At 41.4% G+C, this 22,103-nt stretch overlaps 1 protein-coding gene across 1 annotated transcript; it reads right to left on the reverse strand.

Moving 5' to 3' along the window:
* Positions 1-727: 727 nt before the first annotated feature.
* Positions 728-20,953, reverse strand: SAMD7 (sterile alpha motif domain containing 7). The gene is made up of 8 exons (XM_014783202.2): positions 20,851-20,953; positions 18,666-18,792; positions 17,252-17,376; positions 13,290-13,368; positions 11,301-11,929; positions 10,169-10,290; positions 4,429-4,539; positions 728-922 (listed from the first exon to the last, which is right to left on the reverse strand). Exons 1-8 carry the CDS (start codon positions 20,951-20,953, stop codon positions 728-730), a joined length of 1,491 nt encoding a protein of 496 aa, XP_014638688.2.
* Between the last annotated feature and the right edge of the window lie 1,150 nt (positions 20,954-22,103).

Genomic DNA, 22,103 nt, shown 5'->3' on the forward strand with positions numbered 1-22,103 from the left:
ACCCACTTTAATCTTCTCTCCTCCGTCTTGCCAATTCAAGCCTGCTTTGCAGAGATAACTCTACCCCAGGCCTCGGGTGAAATCTGAGGTGGGGACTATGACTTTTCATCTCCCTCTCAGATAATAAGGAGTCCTCCAGTTGTTTTTAGTCATAACATAGTGTCATGTAGGAAAGAAAATGCTGAGTAATAGTCAGACGCTCAATTTTAAGGTTAAAGCTTCTGCCCCTCCCTAGCATGGGCCTGCATCAGCCTGGAAGCCTGCAATGAGAAAAGGTGGAGGCCTGGTGGTCAGCTTCTTTATTTCTCTATTTTGTACTTTTCCCCTTTCTCTTCATCCTTCTTCTGACTCCACTGGGTTGGCTCTGTCTCTTTCTGGGGTGAGGGATGGGAAATGAGTGAAAAGAGGTAAGGAGCTCTTTTTTTCAGTATTGGCTCTTTTGTCTTCTTCATAGATTTCCTCGTGGAAACATCCAACTGTAGCTTTTTTGATGTTTGCAAATTCTCTCCTTCATTTAGTAGTTGTTTCCAAGGATACGCCTCCAACCACTTTGTGCTGAGGTCACTTCAGGAAGCCTCTTGGGCAAGGCCTCCTCCAAGACAGCTCCAGGAGGGCTGGCTTTCTCTCCCTCTCAGCCTCCATCTGGTCCTGCGAAACTCACACACCCTTCAGAGTATCCTAGACTCTTTGGAAAATTGATTAAGACTGTTCGTGCTTTTCAAGGGTTTTAATTTCTCATGGTATCTTGCTGGATTCCTTTAGGAATTAGTATATCCTGGGAACAAGGAATGTCCAATGTATCACCCCAGGAATTAGAATCCAAAACAGGGAATGTCTCTGCAGGTTGATCAAATGCTTGTTTTGTATGGGTAGGAAGTGAAAGACTTTTCTTGTAGAACATACTTTCCACATGCTGAGATACCTTTGAAGACAGAATAATTATAGTAATCAAGTCTGTGAATTCTTTCAATAACCCAGGGTACTCTGCTTAGCCACAGATGGCAAGGAGGCTGAGGTAATTTCAGGCATGGGGCATCTATATAGTTGTAGGGGACATGTTTCTAGGACATGGTGGGCTTTTTCTTTCTCTTGGAATCATACAGCGTTTACTGCTGTAAAACTAGATATCAAAGTGGGAGTAACTTTGCAATTCCCGTTCCTGGTTCTACTGTGTTTCGTCTGCACATGCATCTATTTCCCTCTGAGTTCACTCCACCTTGCCCTTTTCCAATGGTCCCCCAAAAGGTCCCACAGACAACCCCACTCCACCTCCACCAACACCCAGCCAGGCCTTCTCCCGGCTGAGGCTGGAATTCTTTAGGCAGCCTCAGCACACAGCTAGCCTTCAGTTGGCTCAGTGCTGAGACATAAACGAGGCTGCTCTGGGTCTTGGTGTCCCTGTGCTAACCACTGGACTCCTCCACAAACCTGACCCTGAATGGGACCCAGGAGATTTCTATGTGGTTCACATTGTCACAGCTCAAAGCCAGCTTTCTCCATTCTGGGAGTTCTCAAATTCCAGTAACTTTTTCTTCTCCTACCCCTTTTCCTGTATGCACAGTTCTGGCCCACCTTCTAAGTTTCTGTTCTGGAGGGTGGGTTTCCTTCTTCTTAGCAGGGCTCACTGACAGGGAATTTTGCCCTTGATTCCCATTTTGGAGATTGCGACTTTGTTATCTTATCCACTGATGAACTCCTGCCTGCTCACCTCCTGGGTCTTCCAGATGTTACTCAGAACCTTCCAATTCTACTGCTTCAATTGGATCCCTGGACATTCCCAATCCCAAGGACTTTACAACTGTTCTTTTTGGTTGAACATCTGGCATCAGCTGGACCTTCCCTCCCAGGTTCTGTGGGAGTCCTGTCCTGTTATGCTGGCAGATGGAGCCTGGGATATAACAGCTCAGTTGGGCTTCCTGGAGGCACTTATACATATCAGGTGGGAGTACAGGAAATGACTACAGCCTCGTGAAAATGATGTAGGGGGGTAATGCTAACAGCAAGTGAGGAGAAGATTAAGAATGACTTGGAGTTGGCCATGTTATAAGGACCAAAAAAAAAAAAAAGCCAAAGTGATAAATCAAAGCCAAGGAAAATTTGATTTGAGAAAAAAACCATGCAGTGTCATTGTAAGTATGCCAAGAGATATAGTATCCTCACTAAAAAAATAAACAAATTATTTAAAAGTGAATACCATATTGTACCAATGTTAATTTCTTAGTTTTGACAAATGTGCCACATTATGTAAGATGTTAACATTAGGAAAAGCTGGATGAACTCTCTGTACTATCTTTGCAACTTTTCTATATCTAAAGTTATTCCAAAATAAAAAGTTGAAAAAAAGAATGCCAATGGAAACATTAAAGTATTTGCACTAGAAATAAAGAACTACTTTATCCTAAACATTTTAGGCAAATAAAAATGGTTTTTGAAGGGCATTCTGAAATCTCAGCTCCTGGCATAAACATGCATTGAGGTAGATAGAGTCCTGTATAAATTCTGGGAAGAATTAGTTGATGCTTCTAGGTTTCACTTTTAGGAAACTCATTCTTGGAACAAATAATTACTAACTACTATGGATCTTGCATTTCTAAGGATACATCAGGCAATAAAACACAAAGACCTCTGCTCTCATGGAGCTTACATTCTCGTTGGGGCATGGGAAATCAACAATAAACATGAATATAACAAATAAGTAAACTATATGGTATGATTGCAGGTGATGGGTGCTACGGGGAAAAAGAGAAGAGCAGAAACAAGGACAGCAGGAAAATACGTGGGGGCCAGGCACGTGCAATTTTAAATAGGGCGCACCGTGAAGCTTCATTGGAAAGATAGAGTGGAGCACAGATGAAGGAGATGAGGGAGCAGAGCAGGAGGATATCAGGGGCAAGAGCATCCCAGGCAGAGGGAACGGCCCTGTGGCGGAGCATGCCTAGATGTTCAAGCAGCTTCCAGGGGCTAGCGGGCGGGCAAAAGCAGTAATTGAAGGGGAGAGAAGTAGAAGATGAGGTCAGGAAGTTAAGGGTGGTGGTGGGTGGGGAGGAGTGCAAATAATACAGGACTTTGACTTTTACTCTGAAGGCAATAGGGAGCTCTTGCAGACTTTTGAGCAGAAGAGTGACATGATTTGTCTTATGTATTCAAAGGATCCTTCTTTCCTGCTTTGTGAATAGGCTCTGGATGGGCAAGGGCAGAGCAGGGGGAAGAGTTAGAAGGCTAATGCAGTAACCTAATGAGAGACGACGGTGCCTTAGTCCAGAAGGAAGCAGTGGAGGTGGTGAGAAGTGGTGTGCTGGAGCTGGCTTGTTCCCGCCCTCAAGAGCCAGTTATTAAATTTTTAGGAAATCTGCAATCCAGTTGTTAAATACGCCATTCTTTTTTTTTTTTAATTAATTAATTAATTAATTTATTTATTTATTTTTCCCCCAAAGCCCCAGTAGATAGTTGCATGTCATAGCTGCACATCCCTCCAGCTGCTGCATGTGGGACATGGCCCCAGCATGGCCGGAGAAGCGGTGCGTCGGTGCGCGCCGGGGATCCGAACCCGGGCCGCCAGCATTGGAGCGCACGCACTTAACCGCTAAGCCACGGGGCCGGCCCTTTTAATTTTTTTTTGTGAGGAAGATCAGCCCTGAACTAACATCCGATGCCAATCTTCCTCTTTTTTTTTTTTTTTTTTTTTTTGCTGAGGAAGATTGGCCCTGAGCTAACATCCATGCCCATCTTCCTCTACTTTATATGGGACACCTCCACAGCATGGCTTGACAAGCGGTGCATCGGTGCGCACCTGGGATCCGAACCTGCGAACCCGTGGCCACCGCAGTGCAGTGCATGCACTTAACCACTTGCCCCACCGGGCAGCCCCTAAACATGTCATTCTTAAAAATTAAATTATATGAATTCACAATTAAATGAATTATATTGAAAACTAAAGTAATACCCAAAACATCACTTCTTAATTGTTTTTACCTAATTATTTTACTATTATTATTTATTATTATCTTGCTCTTGAGGTTGTTTACACCTGTTTTATCCGTATGGTGAAAATACTCTCAAATGGGGTGCTGCTGTGTGTCTCTTCCCAATTCTGTATCAGTGACATTACACTAGGAGTTTGTCAGTCACTCTGGGAGTATTTACACTACAGAAATTGACAAATGCTACAAATCAGCGTTCAGTTTTGTTTTTAAAGAGAGCTAGTTGTTAAACATTTACCAGCACACTGGTGCCTTCCCAGAAACGTGTACCACCACGCCATCCAATGTTTTCAGGTTCCCTCCCTTCTATCATGTCCCCACCCACAGAGGGGAAGTGCTTAATAAAGAGGTTCAATAGGTATTAATAATATTGCAACAAAATAAAAGTAACATATTTCTCTTAAGCTTCATACCATTAATACATATTTAGTTATGCAAAATCACCTACTTGGGATTGGATCTTTAGTGCCGGCCCTAGCTTTAATCCCATCGTGCTTCGAAGATGCTCCTCTGTGAGTAATGGTAATGTTTCTCCGTCAATTGCGTGATCTTTAAATACCTGATTAAATACGAAAGGTGTTAACTTTGTCTACATGTCTTTTTTAAAAAAAATTCTTGTTTTATATATAGATATTTTAGTTTTGGAGGAAACATTAAGACTGCTTGAGGATGACACAAAAATTCATAAAATTTCTTATTTTCAGTTACTCTCTCTTCTGTGCTCCAGTATCACGTTGTTTGTGCTCTTTAACAACCTTTGGAGTGGTAAGTCTCTGTTTATAGGACTCAGTTGCAACCTGGAATAGCTATCTGAGGTCAGGGCCGTGCCGCCTTTGCCCACGTACCCGTAACGCTGTGGCTGGCACACAGCAGAAGACGTGCAATAAACATTGCTGGACAAATCAATGAGCGGGCAGATAGTCTCAGAAAAGGGATGCAGGTAAAAGACATCGCAGCAAATTTCATCTCTCACATTTACAGGTGCAGTGCCTTCCGTCCACTGCCTCCCCCTCACAAGAACAGTAAAGGGAGGACAGGAAATGCAGGTGAGAGCTGTGATGCTGGAACTTTCCAGCAGGGCCTGTTTGCTCCGACTGTGCAGTGGATGTGACCATGCCTTCCTTTCTTCCAGAAACGAGGAAGGCTGCTGGTGGACAAAGGTTCCAGGCAGATAAAGAGATGGGTAGAAAAGACTGGGCAGATGGGTAGTACCGTCATCTCACGTTCGCCCACTTCACCCTGCCTGGCAGTCCTAATCTGCCGAGCTTTCTCTGCCTTCTAGCTCAAGCTTTCTTCACACTCCTCAAACTTTAGACCCCACAGAATCCTCCCTCATTTTCAGCAGATCATATAACTTCCTGATTAAAAAAAAAAGAAACCAGTAGATAAGAACTTCCTCTAATTCTGCCCAACAAACCTAAAAACCAACATTTTCTCTCTCTGTCCTGATACGGTGGAAAAGGGGTCCCTCATTGTTTAAAAACAATCTCTCCACCTAGGCTGTGGGTCCTCACTCCTCCCACCTTGGGGCTCCACTCAATAGACAATCCCCTCTCTTCCCCTCGGCTGGCTCTTTCCCATTGGCATTTAAGTCGGTCTCCACGATCATTCAACAAGCAATAATAATGAAAATACGCAAATGCTTCCTCACTCCATCTCTAGATACTGCTCCATGTCTCTCGGCCCCTTCCCAGCCCAGTTTCTCAAAAGAGTTTTCATGCTCCCTGTTTCCATGTTCTTACTGCCCAGTCATTCCTGTCTCAAGGAGTCTGACTTCTACCCTCACCAGCCCATTAAACCTACTCTCCTCTGGGTCTCTGGTCTCTGTTGTTACCAAGCACATGGATATTTTTCGGTCCTCATATTTCTTATGCTCCTGACTGCATTTGACGTTATTGACTACTCCTTCACGAAAAATGCTCTTCCCTTGCCTTCGTGAGGCTTCTCCATCCTGGGAACCCTCTGCCCTTTCCTTTGCAGTCACTTTTGTGGCTACTGTTTCTTTGTTCACCCTTATGTGTTAGGGTTCTCTGGGCTTCTGACCCAGGTCCTCTTTGGTCTTCCTGATTCATCTCAGTCTCTCTCTTGGCTTCAGTGAGTGTCTCTCTATGTACTGAAGGCTCCCTAATGTATACCTTTAACTTAGAAGCTGAATTGTGCCAATTCTATCTCTCAGATAGTGTTCTTATCTGCCCATCCGATTGCTCCTATCCTAGATCAAACTCCATTATTGCTCATCTGAGGAATCTTCCCCATTAGTCTTGTCTCCTTCAACCTATTTTCATAAAAGCAACCTGAGTGACCTTTCTGAATTATAAACCCAATCATGCCACTCCTGCTTAAAATCTCTAGTGCCTCCAGGATAAAGTCATAATCCTTCACTGGGTCTTCAAGGCTCTTTGTGACCTGGTCCCTTCTCCCACTTCAGTCTCCTATCTTGCCATCCTCATCTCTCCCACCTTGGCCCTGGCTCCCTAGTCACTGGGAACTACTCTCAAAATCCCAGCTGTGCTAAATTCTCTCTGGCTCCTGGTCCTTGCCTGGAAATTGCTTCTTTGCCTCCTTCCCACCTAACATCCCCTCAGCTGGTAAACTCCTCACCGTTAGGTCTCACTTTTGATGCCTCTTCCTTCAGGAAGCCACGAGGCCATCCTGTGTGTTCCCACCATTCCTGTACCTGCCCTCTCATAGCACGGTCACACTGATGTGGAATCCCTTCCTGGCGTCCCTCTTCTGGACTATAAGCTCCATAAGAAAATGAAACATATTTGTCTTGTTTCCACTATGTATTCCTTGCCTCGGAACTGGCTGAAAAATAGAATCTTCTTGGGAAGCTTCTGTACGAGGAACTTTGTGTTCTAATAGATTGTAGTTATTTACAACCATATTTATTAAGTAATTATTTCTTTTCCTATTTTAATTAAGCAAATCATAGAATGGCTAATATGAATTAACTTAATTTGGGCGAAAGCAAAAAAGCTGAATTTGAGCTAGTCTTGTAGCCTTATCTTGGGAAACTGTACAATCTCTCTTAAATTTTTTTAAATACCAAGAATAACTTAAGAATCCATGTTACCACATTTGAGAACTCCTAGGGGCCCAGGTACCCTTGACTGGAAACCATATGGCCCAGTATCCTCAGTGTAGAGTAATTATAATGGAAAGAGCTAGGTTTGTGGTCACATACACATTTTTCAAGTATTTATTCTTTTAACCACCTTGATGCTTAGTTTTGCTCAGCTGCAAAATAGGGTTAATACCTTCTTTGCAGAATTACATAATAGATTAAGTTTAGGAGATAATCTAATTGATGTGCTTAGTACAGTACCTGGCATATAGTCTGTGCCCAATGAAGAGTAAGCATTATTATTATGATCTTTTATAAATGAGAGAACCAACGTAGCAAAGGTTAAGTGAATTGCCCAAGAAGCACAGCTTGCCAGTGGAGAACTTGTAAAATAACATAGAGTTTATGATTCTGATCTAGGATTTTCCCTGCTTAATTCCATTGCCTTTCAAAAAAAAGTAGTGCTGAGGACAATAGTTAAGTATATTAATGGTGGAAATTTTCTTAATTTCTCTTTCCTTTGTAGGGATTGCAGTGGGCAGTGAAGGGACCATGAATGAGCATCCAAAGAACAAGTAATCACAGGGATACATTTTCAAACAGAGGTAGGTTGGCAGCCAGGGTCTGAAATGTGTGCGGGTCTAACCCTCAGCCATGGCAGATGAACCCTGGGCCTGACGCAAAGAGGTAGAAAATGCCACTGTCACTCAGAAGATGTCCCTCCCATTCATTCTCACAAGAGCAGTTTAGGCTAAGAGCACCAATATAAATGTGCACATATTTTTGGTAATTTCAGTTATTTTTAAAGAGAGAATATTTTATCTGCTGAGTTCTTTGAACTAGACATTTACTTAGAACGAACAAAACGTGTTGCAGGGTCTCCTGGGTGTCCCTAATCATTGAGCCACCAACCCTCTCTCTGCTTAAAAGAGCTCATTTGCATAGGGGCTTTGGGTTTCAGTTGTGGTTATTTTTTTCTTAATTTCTTTTCCTACCTACAGGAGGCAGGTGGTGGGAGGCTGCTAAGTAGGCACCTAAGGCAGAGGTGAGGAAGAAGAGGACTGGGGTGGGTGGGAGGAGACAGTGGGGGTAACCCCAACTAGTCCCAGGGGCTGTGAGTAAAAACTGACTGGAACATTTTAGACAGGGTCCTTGTGAGAGTTGTGCACAAGCTGTGCTTCTTCAGGGCTTGTTGCACCCAGACTGCACCCAGGTGCGTCCAGGGCTTCCCCTGTTTCTGTGCAGAACACCGTCACCGAGCACGGCGGGGTCGTGCCCAGCAGAGCAGTGGCATTCTGGCAGTTGATCTCTCAGCAGTCACTGGTAGGGAGTAGACTTTAATGAGGAAACAAGAGCAGGACTTGATCATAAACATATTTGAGAAACACCTAGAAATAATTGCACCATTTCTTGGGATGGGGAAGGGAGCACTGACATCCTGTTGGGGAGAGATAATGAGTCAGCAAAGTTTGGGGTATTCGTGTTTATGTGACTTCTGTGTACCCATAAGAGGACATTTGGGGTGATAAAGTATGAAATGCATATAATATTATTTATTACAAGAGTGGTTATTATAAACTGCACTTTTATGACTGTGGATCACTGACTGATTAAGAATTATGAGAGTTCAAACAGATTCAATCCATCAGAAGTTAGCAATCACGTGTTCATTATACACAGGGTTGCGTGTTTCTGGCTGTTATCAGAATTTGGTAACTTCATTGTACCGGTGGTTGATGCGGTACTTGGTAAACGGCATAGAATAAATTTAAAAAGTGGTTAACCCATAGTTAATGACTAATAATAAAATAATAAGGTTATACTCATTGAATAGGAGACAATAGGACAAAAATTTTTATCAAGTATGCAAAAAGACAAAGAGGGTGACTTGAAGAATACAACTTGCCTCATAAGTAACTTGTCATTCTGGTCTCTCTAGGAGCCTCTGATATAATGATGAAATTAGCATTTATTGAGTACTTACAAGGTGCCAGGCACTCTTTACTGCTTACAACAATCCTCTGAGAGTGTATTATACTATTATCCCCATTTTACAGATGAAAAAACTGAAGCACAGAGAAGAGAGGTAACTTGTTCTAGATCACATGTCCAGAAAGTGGGAGCCAGGATTTGAACTTGTACTTTCTGGTTTCATAAGCCATCCTCTTAATTACTACTCTCTATATCATTTTTCCATAAGTCTCATAAACAGAACAAAAAAAGAAAGAAAAAAAGAAAAAGAATTAACAGCATTACACCGAAGGAAAATATTATTACAAAACCAAGATTTGAAAAAAGTTATCTCTAACATCAGTTAATTATGATGTCATTAAATCATAATGTCACTTCCTTGCTTTCTTTTCCTTTAATATATAAACCAAAGATAATGATACCAGATTTAATAGGCACATTGTTGCTTGGAATTGTGTTATTGAATCCCTTGAAAAAGCACACTATATGCATGAAAATGTAGCATTGACATAAACTTCAACAAGTTGCCAAACCATCATTTTTGTCACCAGTTTTCCCATAAGAGTAAAACTAGTCTTTCCAACTTTCCTGACAGTTCATTATAATTTAAAAAATATTATTTATCTACCAGATTGAATGTGTGTATGCAATTTTGTATATTGCCCCAGCATATAGAATTTAAAAATAATTTCCTGCTTTTCAGATCTATTGCCTTCTTGTCCTTTTTAGAATAAAGCAGATATCTATTACCTATTTTGAGTAGCCTAAAACTTCTAGGACAGAAGTATGTGCCCCAAAAATGTTTGTTATGTGGGCAAGTAGGAAACGGAATAAACATTTCTCATTTTTTTTGGATGTTTGGCCTCTGAATCTCCTAATTTAGGGGGAATTCCCATCTCTTAGGGTCTTAATGGAACAGAAACTAAAGCCAGACACTGGCTTTCCCAGCCTACCCTGCAGCTGGGGTGTGAGCACATGACCCAAGCTCCACCATCCAGAGGCTCCTTTCCCAGGGTAGCCAATGACGTAAAAAGGGGAGATTATTAGGAATCCTCTTTAGGTGCAAAATGCAAATTTGACAGAACTCATTATGAAGGAACCATATTTCAAAGTATCTTATTTTTATGAAAATTCTTAAATATTTAGTCACCTGAGCATAGTCTGAACAACCTGGAAGGCCACTAATGAAGTCGTGCACGTCATTCACGGTCCATTTCTGAATATCTTCATCCAAAGACAGATTTTCCCCAGTTGTAACCAGTGTGTGTGTTCCTTTAAAGTGGAAAGGGAATTATTTTGTGGTATAAAATTTCCAGGGAAAAGGGGGAAGTGCACAGTTTTGTGTATAGTTACAGTAATTTCCTCACATTCTATTACCACAGAGTGGTCCTTTTATATAGATCTATATATAAACTCCTTAAAAGACATTAAGAGTTACTGAGAGATGTTTTCTAAAAAGCTTAGCTGTCTCCTTTCTTTTCTTCCTCCAAAGGATCTTTAATGACAGCATTATCGTAAATAAACAAAGAAATTCCAGAACTGCTCCAGCTTCTCTCAGATTCCAATAGAAATGCTCTGTGCATTTCACTCTCCAGGTTAACACTACCATGTTCTATGATGTTTTGTGATTTATCACACTCTCTAGGTGATGCAAAAATTTAGCTACATCTTCATCAAAATGGCAATTTAACATTTTGTAAGGGAAGCAGTTGGTATGGTGGCTAGATTTCAGACCCCCCAAATCCCTGTGTTTTAAAATATTTTTATCTAAAGAAGTTCTAGAAAACTATTCAGTGTGTTTTTTTGGCTAGTGCATTAATACTTTTAGGTTAGAAGTTATTATAACAGTAATGGGCACTGAAAGTTAATGCTTCTGTTTAATCATCTATTTTTTTCTACCCTTAAATACAAGGGAGATGGAATTCATGCTTTTAAGCAAGAAGCCTCTCTATTATGTGTTGAAGAGATTAACAGTACTTTAAATTAAAATTTTAATTAAAAATTCTGGTAGGTTTTCCTATCCTTCCTCATTCTTACCTTCCTAGCCTTTGCTGAAAATTCTCTATATAGCAATCTATAAATAGAGACAAGTTTCACTGACATGGCTGATTGGAACTAACACATTAAAGTGTCTTCAAGAAGAGATAATTCTAAACAGGATTAGGAAAAAGAAGGATAAAAAGAAATACAATGGTTACAGTACACCATATAATAACTTAAGAGACTTGATGACCTGTGGTTCATGAGGATCTGCCATTGGCCATTGGCCCCTGGACACCCACCTGGCAGAGGTGGTTGAGGAACTGGGGGGTAAACCCCAGTCTTTTCACTACAGGCTGCAAAAATCTGCTCTGAAGCCTTCTCTTTGTCACTGTCCCAGGCCTTTGCTTCAAGGAGAGCACCATGAGCTCCCCAGGGTTTTCTATGGGTGATCTCCAGCTCTCCACAGGTGTTGGCAAGAGCTGTAACTGGCTTTTCATTGGTTTTGCTGGACTTCTGATGGTTGAGAGCTTCATTTTCCGGGTCTTTTGCATACTCATCCTCTTCACAGGGAATAGCATGAGTCTGACCTAGGGTTTTTTCTTCTGCTTGACTTTTGGAGCTCTCATTATCACTGTCTAGAACTTTCTGATTCCCTGTACCTCTCCTGAGACGACGACATTTCTGCCCCCAGCTCTCTAGAAAGCGTGGACCAGTTGTCACTAGCATGGGGTTCCCCTGAAGGTTTCTCAGGGCACTTCTGTGAAAATGCAGGTCACTGGCAGGGAGCAAGCCTCTGCCATGGTAGGCGGCTGGGCTAACTGGGATACTGGAGCCACAGAGGAATGGTAGCCCTAGGCCTGCTAGTCTCTTGGGATTAACTTTTTCTATTCTCCTTTGCTGGTAAACGGCATGCATTTCCATTTCCATCCTAAAAACAAAACAATATTTTATACAACCCAAGAAAACCATTAGAAATATAATTTTAACGGCCCTCTACCTTCCCTAAAGTAGCACCTGTGATTTCCTGTGTATCTGAAGTCTGTTAGGTGGAAACACAAATCCCCCACAAAGCCACTGGGAAGGAGAGTTTGGAGTAAGATCTGAGGGTGAAGGGTTTGGCTGACTTGCACAATGCAAGTCCGAGGCCAGTCTTTAGAGCATTACCTCTAACAGACGTGGCACATTTAGCCGGGGTGGGGATAGTGCAAGACAGGGCTGTTTCTGGGCCGGCCCCGTGGCGTAGCGGTTAAGTGAACGCGCTCCGCTGCTGGTGGCCGGGTTGGGATCCCGGGCGTGCACTGACGTACCGCTTGTCAGGCCATGCTGTGGCGGCGTCCCACATAAAGTGGAGGAAGATCAGCACGGATGTTAACTCAGGGCCAGTCTTCCTCAGCAAAAAGAGGAGGATTGGCATGGATGTTAGCTCAGGGCTGATCTTTCTCACCAAAAAAAAAAAAAAAAAAAAAAGACAGAGCTGTTTCTTGCCAGAGATTAATCTTCAAAGAAACTAACGTTCTGGGAAGAGGTTTTTAAAACCCTGCAATTTTAGTGGAACTCAAGAAACACAATAAGTCAATGCAAGTCTCAGCTATTACAAATTAACCCAAGTGGAGGGGTGAGGGGCGGGGGAAGGGGGAGGACTCGTTAGTTTGTTTGCTTACTTTGCTTTGCTAATTGGTCATCATTTGGACCCCTTAAGGTTCAGTGGCGAGAAAACTGACTGATGCCTTCTCTCACCCCCCAGCCATACCCTAGTCGTTATTGCTGTGCTTCACTACTGCTGAAGGCCACTGTTGGGCTGACATGGGGCTGTCTGGGCTCTGAGGCTGTAGTCTGAAGGGGGGTTGGCAAGCTTGGCTCTTATCTTTGGGCGGAATTGAAGTCATTTAAGACAGAAATGCCAATATGAATTTCAGAGGAGTCACAGCTAGGCATTTTAATTATGAGACTTTGACAAAGTATCATGATCTGTAGACTTAGCTTCACTATGTAATTTCTAATCTTGCTTTTATCCGTCACCAACCTGTGTACGTTTGCATATGTTTCCTTTTGTAATATTCCTGAAACACTTTTTGTAAGTAATCAGAGTGTGTGCATATATGTATATATGTATATAATCAGAGTGTGTGTATATATACACAAACATAATATATACAAATACAACAATATGCAAATATAATGAATGAATGTGTATATAAAGGTGTATATATATATATATTTTATATATAAAACAAATGAATAAACAAACGAATGAATAGAAAATAAATAAAACAACATTGCTACGTTACCTGGCAGTATGCTGCCTCTGAATCATTTCATTCCTTCTAGCCATTGCCTTTACGGATTCAGGTGGTAAAATGCCCCAACCTTAAAAAAGAAAACCACCATGCCACCCCACAAACAAATTAACAACATCCATTTGAAAATAATAAAATAAAATATGATGATTTATGACAGTATCTGCAGAAAACCACCAGTTGAGCACAATGCTGGAAACGGTATCAGATCGTTGCTGTTTAGCATTTTAGAGCCGCTTTGGTGATGGTGTGATGACACTAGATAGCTTTTTTTTTCTTTAAGTATGGGTCTCATGATAGGCAACGTTTTCCTGCCATACTTCAGAAGGAAAAAAGATGAAATGGACTATGATCTCTTGATCTCCTACCTTGGAAGTAAAAATTGATAGCTTTTTAAATTATTTTGGTACAAGAGGAATTAGTTGACCTTTAAAAAAAAGCAACTAAATGCATCTCGATGCACTGAAATACCTGGAAATAAATGCATTGATTTAAGTGGATAAAACATAAAGTTCTCTCTGTGGACTTTTTTTTTTTTTTTAATTTTATTTATTTATTTATTTTCCCCAAAGCCCCAGTAGATAGTTGTACATCATAGTTGCACATCCTTCTAGTTGCTGTATGTGGGACGCGGCCTCAGCATGGCCGGAGAAACAGTGTGTCGGTGCACGCCCGGGATCCGAACCTGGGCCACCAGCAGCGGAGCGCACACACTTAACCGCTAAGCCACGGGGCCAGCCCTCTCTGTGGACTTTTTGATATATCTGAGGCAAATACTTTTTCCAAAATGATTTCAATGGAGTCAGGCCACAATTACATTCTTTGTTTGTGTCAACCTTCCAAGGTGTCTTGAAATAATGGCAGCATCACCAGAATTCAAGGCTCTATTCTTGCCTGGTAACTTCATGCTTTTATGGACTTTTTCTTTTTCTGGACTCCTAATGCACTTACAGTCTATACTGATGCTTCTCAAACCGTCTATGGTGAAGGACCATTATTTTCTTTTTAAATTTCCAACCCATCATGGATCAATACTTTTAAAAAATACAATAAAATGATTTTTTAGAAAATGGAAATGAAAACAAGGACAAATACAAGCACAGTTTTTAAAAATTATTAGATTAACAGACATAAAATTGCCTTGTCAAATTGCTGTAAAAGTTTCTAAGCCCTTACTCTCTGTTTATGCATTTATTTATACAAACTCTTCACAGACCAGCACAGGTCTACAGACCACACTCCTATAATAACAGAAGCACAAATTGTGCTTAATATACATAGTTTTGTTCAATGATAGTTTTACATGTGTAAATCTGTTCTCCCCAACAAGAAGGTAAGTATCATGAAGTCTAGAAGTGTTTCTTATACTTGCTGTGTACCAAGTGAGTAGAGCTCATTAAACTCCTATTAATAATAACCTATCTTGAAAGAAACCATATTACATCTATCTTTTTTTATGAGATTCTTTGTCATTTGTAAAATTCAGAGGTTAGATGAGGTGACCTCTAAAAATCCTTCTAACTCTGAAGTTCTATTTTTTATTTTTATTTTTTTGCTGAGGAAGATTTGCCCTGAGCTAAAATCTGTTGCTAGTCTTCTTCTTTGCTGCTTGAGGAAGATTAGCTCTGAGCTAACATCTCTGCCAGTCTTCCTCTATTTTGTACGTGGGTCACTGCCACAGCATGGCCGCCGATGAGTGGTTTAGGTCCATGCCCGGGAAACAAACCCGGACAGCCAAAGCGGAATGTGTTGAACTTAACCACTAGGCCATGGGGCCAGCCCCTATCGCTCTATATTTTTATAGTTCAATGGCTTCAAGATATCCTCCTTTAGACAGCTGGCATACATGAAACTGCCAGCCTATGGTGTAATGCCCAAAGATGCAGAGAAAGTCTGCATGAGAAGTCCAGTGTAGAGGGCACCATTCTAATTACCTGAATTTTAGGACCCTCTGAAATCTAGACTCATCAAACCTATTCCAAGTTTCCTTCCCTTTCCCAAAGATGACATCAAACTTAGTGCTAATCCAGTTGTAATAATCTACTCTCAACCTAATATCCCAGTTTTTTAAATAGATCTCTGCCTTAGCTTACATTTTGCTAACTTACATAGTAGCTCAGTTTCCATAGGGCTGAGGTCCTACCTTGCCATTACTTACTCTCCTACACCTCAGCCTTGAGGTGGGAGACCTGACTTATGTCCCTAGGACAGGGGGTCAACCTGCCCGTTTGTATCCAAATATTGGCAGTTTCTGGCTTCTTCATCACTAAGAAGGACTCTGAGTCAGCAGTGCAACTATTTCGCTGGTCTATTTATTGGTTGCCTATAACCTTGGGCTGTACATTTACTGGATTCTTGCTGCTAGATGGGGCTTCCACCCAGGACAACTGTCTTCTTTGGTCCTAGGACCACTCCAGTGGGTGTGTCTAGTTTCACATCTGGCCCTTGCTTAGATGCCCAATCTCATCTCAGTGGATCCATGCACTGAAGTAGGCAACATGCTAAAATCCAGGCAGGCCAGTGTCTTCACTGGACCTGACAACAATCATGTTTCGTTTTGTATCAAGATTTTCACTCACATTGTTCCTAGCTCTTAAGAGTTATTGGAATTGAAGAGCACGGACAAACAGAAACTCATGAATATAGTTTTGGGGAGAAAAGATGTTTGATCTTCAATATGGTGAGGAAATTCTCACTTCCTATTCTCTCTTGAGCTCCCACCAGTCGTGTTTTCACTGACACCACTCTACTGACATTGCTCTTAGCAAGATCACCAATGACCTCCACATGGCTAAATCTAGTCATATATTTATGCTTGGTCTTCGTCTTACTTTATCTGTGAGCGGCATACTTGACACAGTTGCTCACTCTCTCCTTAAGACACTTTCTTCCCTTGGCTCCCAGCCCCCTGTACTTGCCTAGGTGTCCTCCCGCCTCACTGTTGCTCCTTCTGTTTCTCCATTGCTTGTCCCTCCTCATCTTCTCGACCCTGTTGGTATGTCCCAGGGATCATCCTTTTAACTTCTATCTGCACTCCTGCTACAGATGATCTCATCTAGTCTTGTATATGCTGACGACGTCCAAAATTATATCTCCAGGCTGTCTCCAGAAGTGCTCCCTGACCTTCAGCTGCTTTTCTGACATCTCCCATTGATTGTCTATTAGGCGTCTCAAATGCAATGTAAGCCAAACTGAGCCTATGCTGTCTCTTCCACCCCAAGAACTCTGTTCCTCTCACAATCTTCCTCAACTCAGTAAATAGCAGTTCCACCTTTCTGATTGCTCAGACCGAAATTTTTGAGGTCATCCATAGCGCCTCTCCTTCTCTCACATCTCATATCTAAACTGTGAGAAAATCCTCTTGTTTCTACCTGCAAGATAATTCCTATTTCTACTGTCACCACCCAGGCCCAATCCATCATAATCTTTTGACTGTTCTAATAGCACATTAACTTTCATCAGTTTATCCCCAGAACTTTGATCCTGTCAAGTTTGTCCCCAACACAGCAGCTAGAGTGATCTTGGTAAAATACATCAGACCGCGTGACTCCTTTGCTCAAACTCCTCAAAAGCTTCTTGCCTCACTCAGAATAAAAGGCAAGTCCTCGCTATGACCTATCAGGCAATATATAAACTGCCCCAACCCGCTTTAATGTCAGATCTCATCTCCTCAAGGCCTCATCAGTTCCTCACGTGTAAAATAAGACAGATAGTAATAGTGCAGATTTTCATGTTGTTCATTAGTAAGTTGATAATTGGGGGAGTTAAGCAACTGACACTTGGTCACACAATGGTGGAACCATGATTTAAACCTAAGTAGCAACTGCAGAAACTGCAAGTATAACCACCATACAGTTCTGCCTCCAAAATTTAGCAGTAAATTTGACCGCAAGCTTAATGCCGCCACCCAGTTCACAGCGGCTCCACAGATGAGAGCCATCTATTGCTCATACCTGAGTAGACACGGTTGGACAGCAGGTTCGGCATATTTGTATTTGGTAGACCAGAGGATCCAAATTGGGAAGGAACACAAAACTGTCTTGGGTCAGTTGGAGGTACAGTGTAAGGCAATAAATCCCTAGGGAAAAAAGATATAAAGATAAATAAAATGAAGATGAAATTGTACAAAATTTCCATTGCATAAGCACTGCGATTTTTTTATTGCTTATGGGATTCTATCATCTTTTCCCAAAATGAAGTACAAAAGTCCTGCATTCTCTATTGCAGACTCTACTCTTTATTATTGGTGTAAGTAGAAATATGGTAAGAAAAAGGAAGGACTACTAAGGAAGGATTGACCCCACTGACAATGCAACAGAGAAAGCAGGAAGGGAAAGTTTTAGAGATGTCTGGAAAAAAAGATCTAATCAAATCAATACTGCTCTCTTGTTTTCCATGACCAACATACTGTTCTGGCCACACCATTCTTTTCTCGTTTAATGGACATACTTTGGCTTGGGTTTTGTCATCTGGGATCAGTGTTTGACAACCTCAGCAGACAATTTATTTCTTTTGCCAAACTTCAGTGGTCTCTAGAAGTCCAACTTTATTGTTCAGGCTCCATGAACAAAATAAATAATGGCTTTTACTTCCTCCTCAGAATGTCAAAATATTCTAAAGAAGGGGAGATAGGAAACTGCCAGAGTGTACAACCTAAGTACTGATAATTTCACTTTTATTGAGAAGAAAAAATTGTTCTATCACAGGAAATCCAGGGACCTAATTGTTACGGACTAAATTGTGTCCCCCTCTTCCCCTCAAATCCATATGTTGAAGTCCTAATCTCCAATGTGACTGTATTTGGAGAGAGGACCTTTAAGGAGCTAATTAAGGTTAAATGAGGTCATAAGGGTGGGGCCCTAATCCAATAGGACTAGTTTCCTTTTAAGAAGAGGAAGAGACATCAGGAGAAAGAGGCCATGTGAGGACGTAGGGAGTAGGCGGCCTCCCTGCCTCAGCAAGCCAAGGAGAGAAGTCTCACCAGAAACCAAACCTGCCAGCACCTTGATCTAGGACTTTCAGCCTTCAGAACTGTGAGAAATAAATTTATGCTGTTCAAGCTACCTGGTCTGTGGTATTTTGTTATGGCAGCCTGAGCAGACCACACCAATGTTTGCACTTGCACAATGCCTGTCACATAGTAAGTGCTCGTTAGCTATTTGCTAAGTGAGTATGTCAAGCAAGTCTCAAAGGGGAAGTGATGGGAAGTGTGTAGAAGGGGCAGCCAGCAGGGTATCTTGACATAAATTACTACAGCTCACTGAAACAACATTAGACAATAAAACAACACTGGGGTTAACATTATTCAAAAACTTAATGATTATCCATTTGCTCCTTTGGCCAGAGTATTATATTGGAGAGAAATACCTATCCATAGTTGGAGGTTCAAATGGTGAGGGAACCAGTGGGATCCTCGGCTGCCCTGAGGCTGTCAATAAAGGGTTCAAGGCCATCATTGGATTTATCATCAATATCTCTCGCCACTGATGGAGTTCTGAAAAGAATCAGATAGATATGTTAACAAATAACTCTATTTTTTGTGAACTATTTGAATTCTTCTTGAACATAATGAACACCTTTTGTATTTTCCCAACTCTTGGGAAGACTAGCTACATCAAGCTTTTAGTTACATAAAAACTCCTCCTTTGTAAGCACCAAATACAATTGTCGAAGTCAGTGTTTTATCAATGTGTTCTTGGAATCTGTTGCAGAGTCCACAGGTAATACCATACCACACCACACTGCAATAGTAAAATTAAACCAGCTTTGCAAGATGCCAAAAATACCAACTTCCTTTCTTAGACCTTATTTTGATTTTTATATATCCAGAGGTACAGATGCATATATGCTCCCATATGTTCAGTCTTTGGAAAAATATTCCTATTTGGCTGATAAGATTAAAACAGAAAAGAGAAGGGAAATCTTCTTAACGGCTAAAAATGTATCTAATTAAAGTGGATATAGGCTGACTGCATGAGACTGCATCTAATTAGAATAAGTGACCAAGTTATATCCAAACACACCTGAGCATAAGCATTCATAAATTTATCTTCAGAACCTAGTGATTAGAAAAAGGGATCATTGCTAAAGGGATAAAATTTTGCCTTATATTTTCTTGTTAATTATTAATATCTTTTGAATAATTTTACATATTAAACAAGTACTAGTCAAACAGGTCATTTTAGCTTCTCTTTCATTCTCAATTGTCACTTTTTAAAAAAAAATCTGAGATACCTACAACTATGTTTGAAAAAAAAGAAAACGTTCTGCTTTTCAAAGTAATGATCTTTCTTTCTTGTGTGCATATTGGATTTAATTTTGAAAGTAGTTAATACATTCATATGGTTCAAAAACTAAAAATATAATGGTGTTTAAATTAACAATTACTTCTTTAGTGTCTTTTCGGACCTAAACCTACTGATGAAATTAGAAATTCAAGTCCATGCATCACCGAACATTGGCTTTTGCCATTCATATATTTTTTAAAACATTCTTTATGTGGATTTATTTTCACTGTATTTCTGTGAGGTCAATACAATTTCCTCTCTGATACCGGTCTTAGAGCGTCTAGAGACCAGTCAAGATTACAGTAAAAATATCTGCCGGCCATGGTGAGAATGCCAATGAGGAACGGAAACTGGGTACATGTCAGAGACAGGCTTGCAACTCTGGGGAGGACGCTGCTCCGTGGTTTGAAATCTCAGGTCCTCTACATGAGATTCAGTGCACAGCTACCTTCTTCCTCCTAGTCCATTACACAGCAGAACAATGTGGGACACAACTTGGTCTTTCATTTCACGAACTTTGATTTGTGTCATGAATTGACAGTCTCTGGCAGAACTTTGAACTTACCCATGAATGAGATAGAATCTTTGAAGCTATAAAATGTAGTGCTCCTCTTGCATTTTATGTGATGCCTGAGACAAATCAGGAGGAAGGAGAAGGAAGAAAGGGAGTGAGGCAGGATCCCTCCAGAGCAAGCATTGCCTAAAGGCTGACCATCCTACTTCCTCACACAGGTCACCTTAGGGAAATGCCATGGAGATTAGTCACCAAAAGTAGATGAGACTGTCTTACTTTGAGTTTTCCCCAAAGCAGGCCTGAGACATGGACTTGAGTGGAGGTAGTTTATTTGGCAGGTGATCCCAGGAAGCCCACATGAGGGAGTGGGTGCGATCAGGAAGGGAAAAGCCAATAAATGGTGAGTTAATGTGTGAGTTTCCACTGTGGGCAACCCTGCGGGGACTCTCTAAGAAACCTTGTGGTACACACCTCAGAATTGTCCAAAGGTAAGACAAAGAGCTGGCCATTTACCCATTGATCTCTGTCAGCCGCTGGTGGAGGGCACAATTCTCTCCTGCATTTGGGTTATGCCTGAGCTAGATCCAACAAGCTCCTATGGTGCGGGAGAAAGCCTTGACTGAGAAGCTGAGAGATACAGGTACTTGAGATGGGAAATGGCCTCCATGGTTGCAGGTGAACTCAGAAGGGGGCCGAGGGGATATGGGTATGGCAGCAACCTCGTCTTGTGCTGTTGAGGCAATGTAGTTACCTTCTAATGTCATCCCACTAGATAACTGGCACAAATGCCTTTCTTCTGGACTACCAGGTTCACCAGGCATAGGCATATTTCTACGAGGATCTGTAGGGTCCATTGTCTGCAACAACACAGCAGGATTTTTTCCACCATTAGTCATGCATTCAGTGAAATAAGTGGGGAACTGAAGGATATCAGGCCAATGGAGATGAAGAAATGAGGCATTAGAAACAAGTCTCATCTAGTTTACCATTAAAGCCGTCCTTGGTACTATACCTGTTCTGGATTCCACGGTGCTCGGGTCTGGCTTTCTTTTTGCAATGCCAGGGGGGTTAAATGTAATCTGTAAAATTTTGTTACAATTCTGATATGGTAGTTTATCATTTTTTAATCAATCCACCAAATTGTTACCCAAAATGTAAACTATTCCCAAGTCTAGGGAAATGTCCCTATGTGGACATGGAGGTCCTGGGGAGGACAATGAGTCATTGACATCTGCCACACCTGAGTGTTATGGCCCTGGGCTCCACTTGGCTTCCCTAGTTTCTTTTCATACTTGAACTTGTGAGCAAGCGCTTATTTATTTATCACTATCATATCTATTGGTGCCCAAATTTTCTTTAAAAAAATCACTGCCTAGTGCTATAGACTGAATGTGTCCCCCCCAAATTCATATGTTGAAAGGTGATCCCCAATATGATGGTATTTGGAGATGGAGTCTTTGGGAGGTGATTTAGGTCATGAGGGTGGAGCCCTCATGAATGGAATTAGCACCCTTAGAAAAGAGACCCCAGCGAGCTCCCTCAGCCCTTCTGTCATGTGAGGACACAGTGAGAAGATGGCCATCTATGAACCAGGAAGCAGGTTCTCACCACACACTGAATCTGCTAGTGCCTTGATCTTGGACTTCCCTGCTTCCAGAGTTGTGAGAAATAAACTTCTGTGTTTATAAGCCACCCAGACTGTGGTATTCTGTTATAGCAGCATGAATGGACTTAGACACATTTTTCTCATGTTATTCCTGTTATCTTTTATATGACCCAAATTATATATATATATAAAATAATTATATATATATATTTATTTTTTAATAGACTTTATTTTTAGAGCAGTTTTAGGTTCACAGCAAAATTGAGTAGACAGTAGGGAGAATTCCCATATACCTCTCCTCCACACATGCACAGCCTCCCCCACTATCAAGATCCTGCACCAGAGTAGTCCATTTGTTATAACTGATGAACCTACATTGACACATCACTATCACGCAA

The sequence above is a fragment of the Ceratotherium simum genome, chromosome 15, assembly GCF_057802395.1.
Source record: "Ceratotherium simum simum isolate JZ-2026a chromosome 15, ASM5780239v1, whole genome shotgun sequence".
Classification (NCBI taxonomy): Eukaryota; Metazoa; Chordata; class Mammalia; order Perissodactyla; family Rhinocerotidae; genus Ceratotherium; species Ceratotherium simum.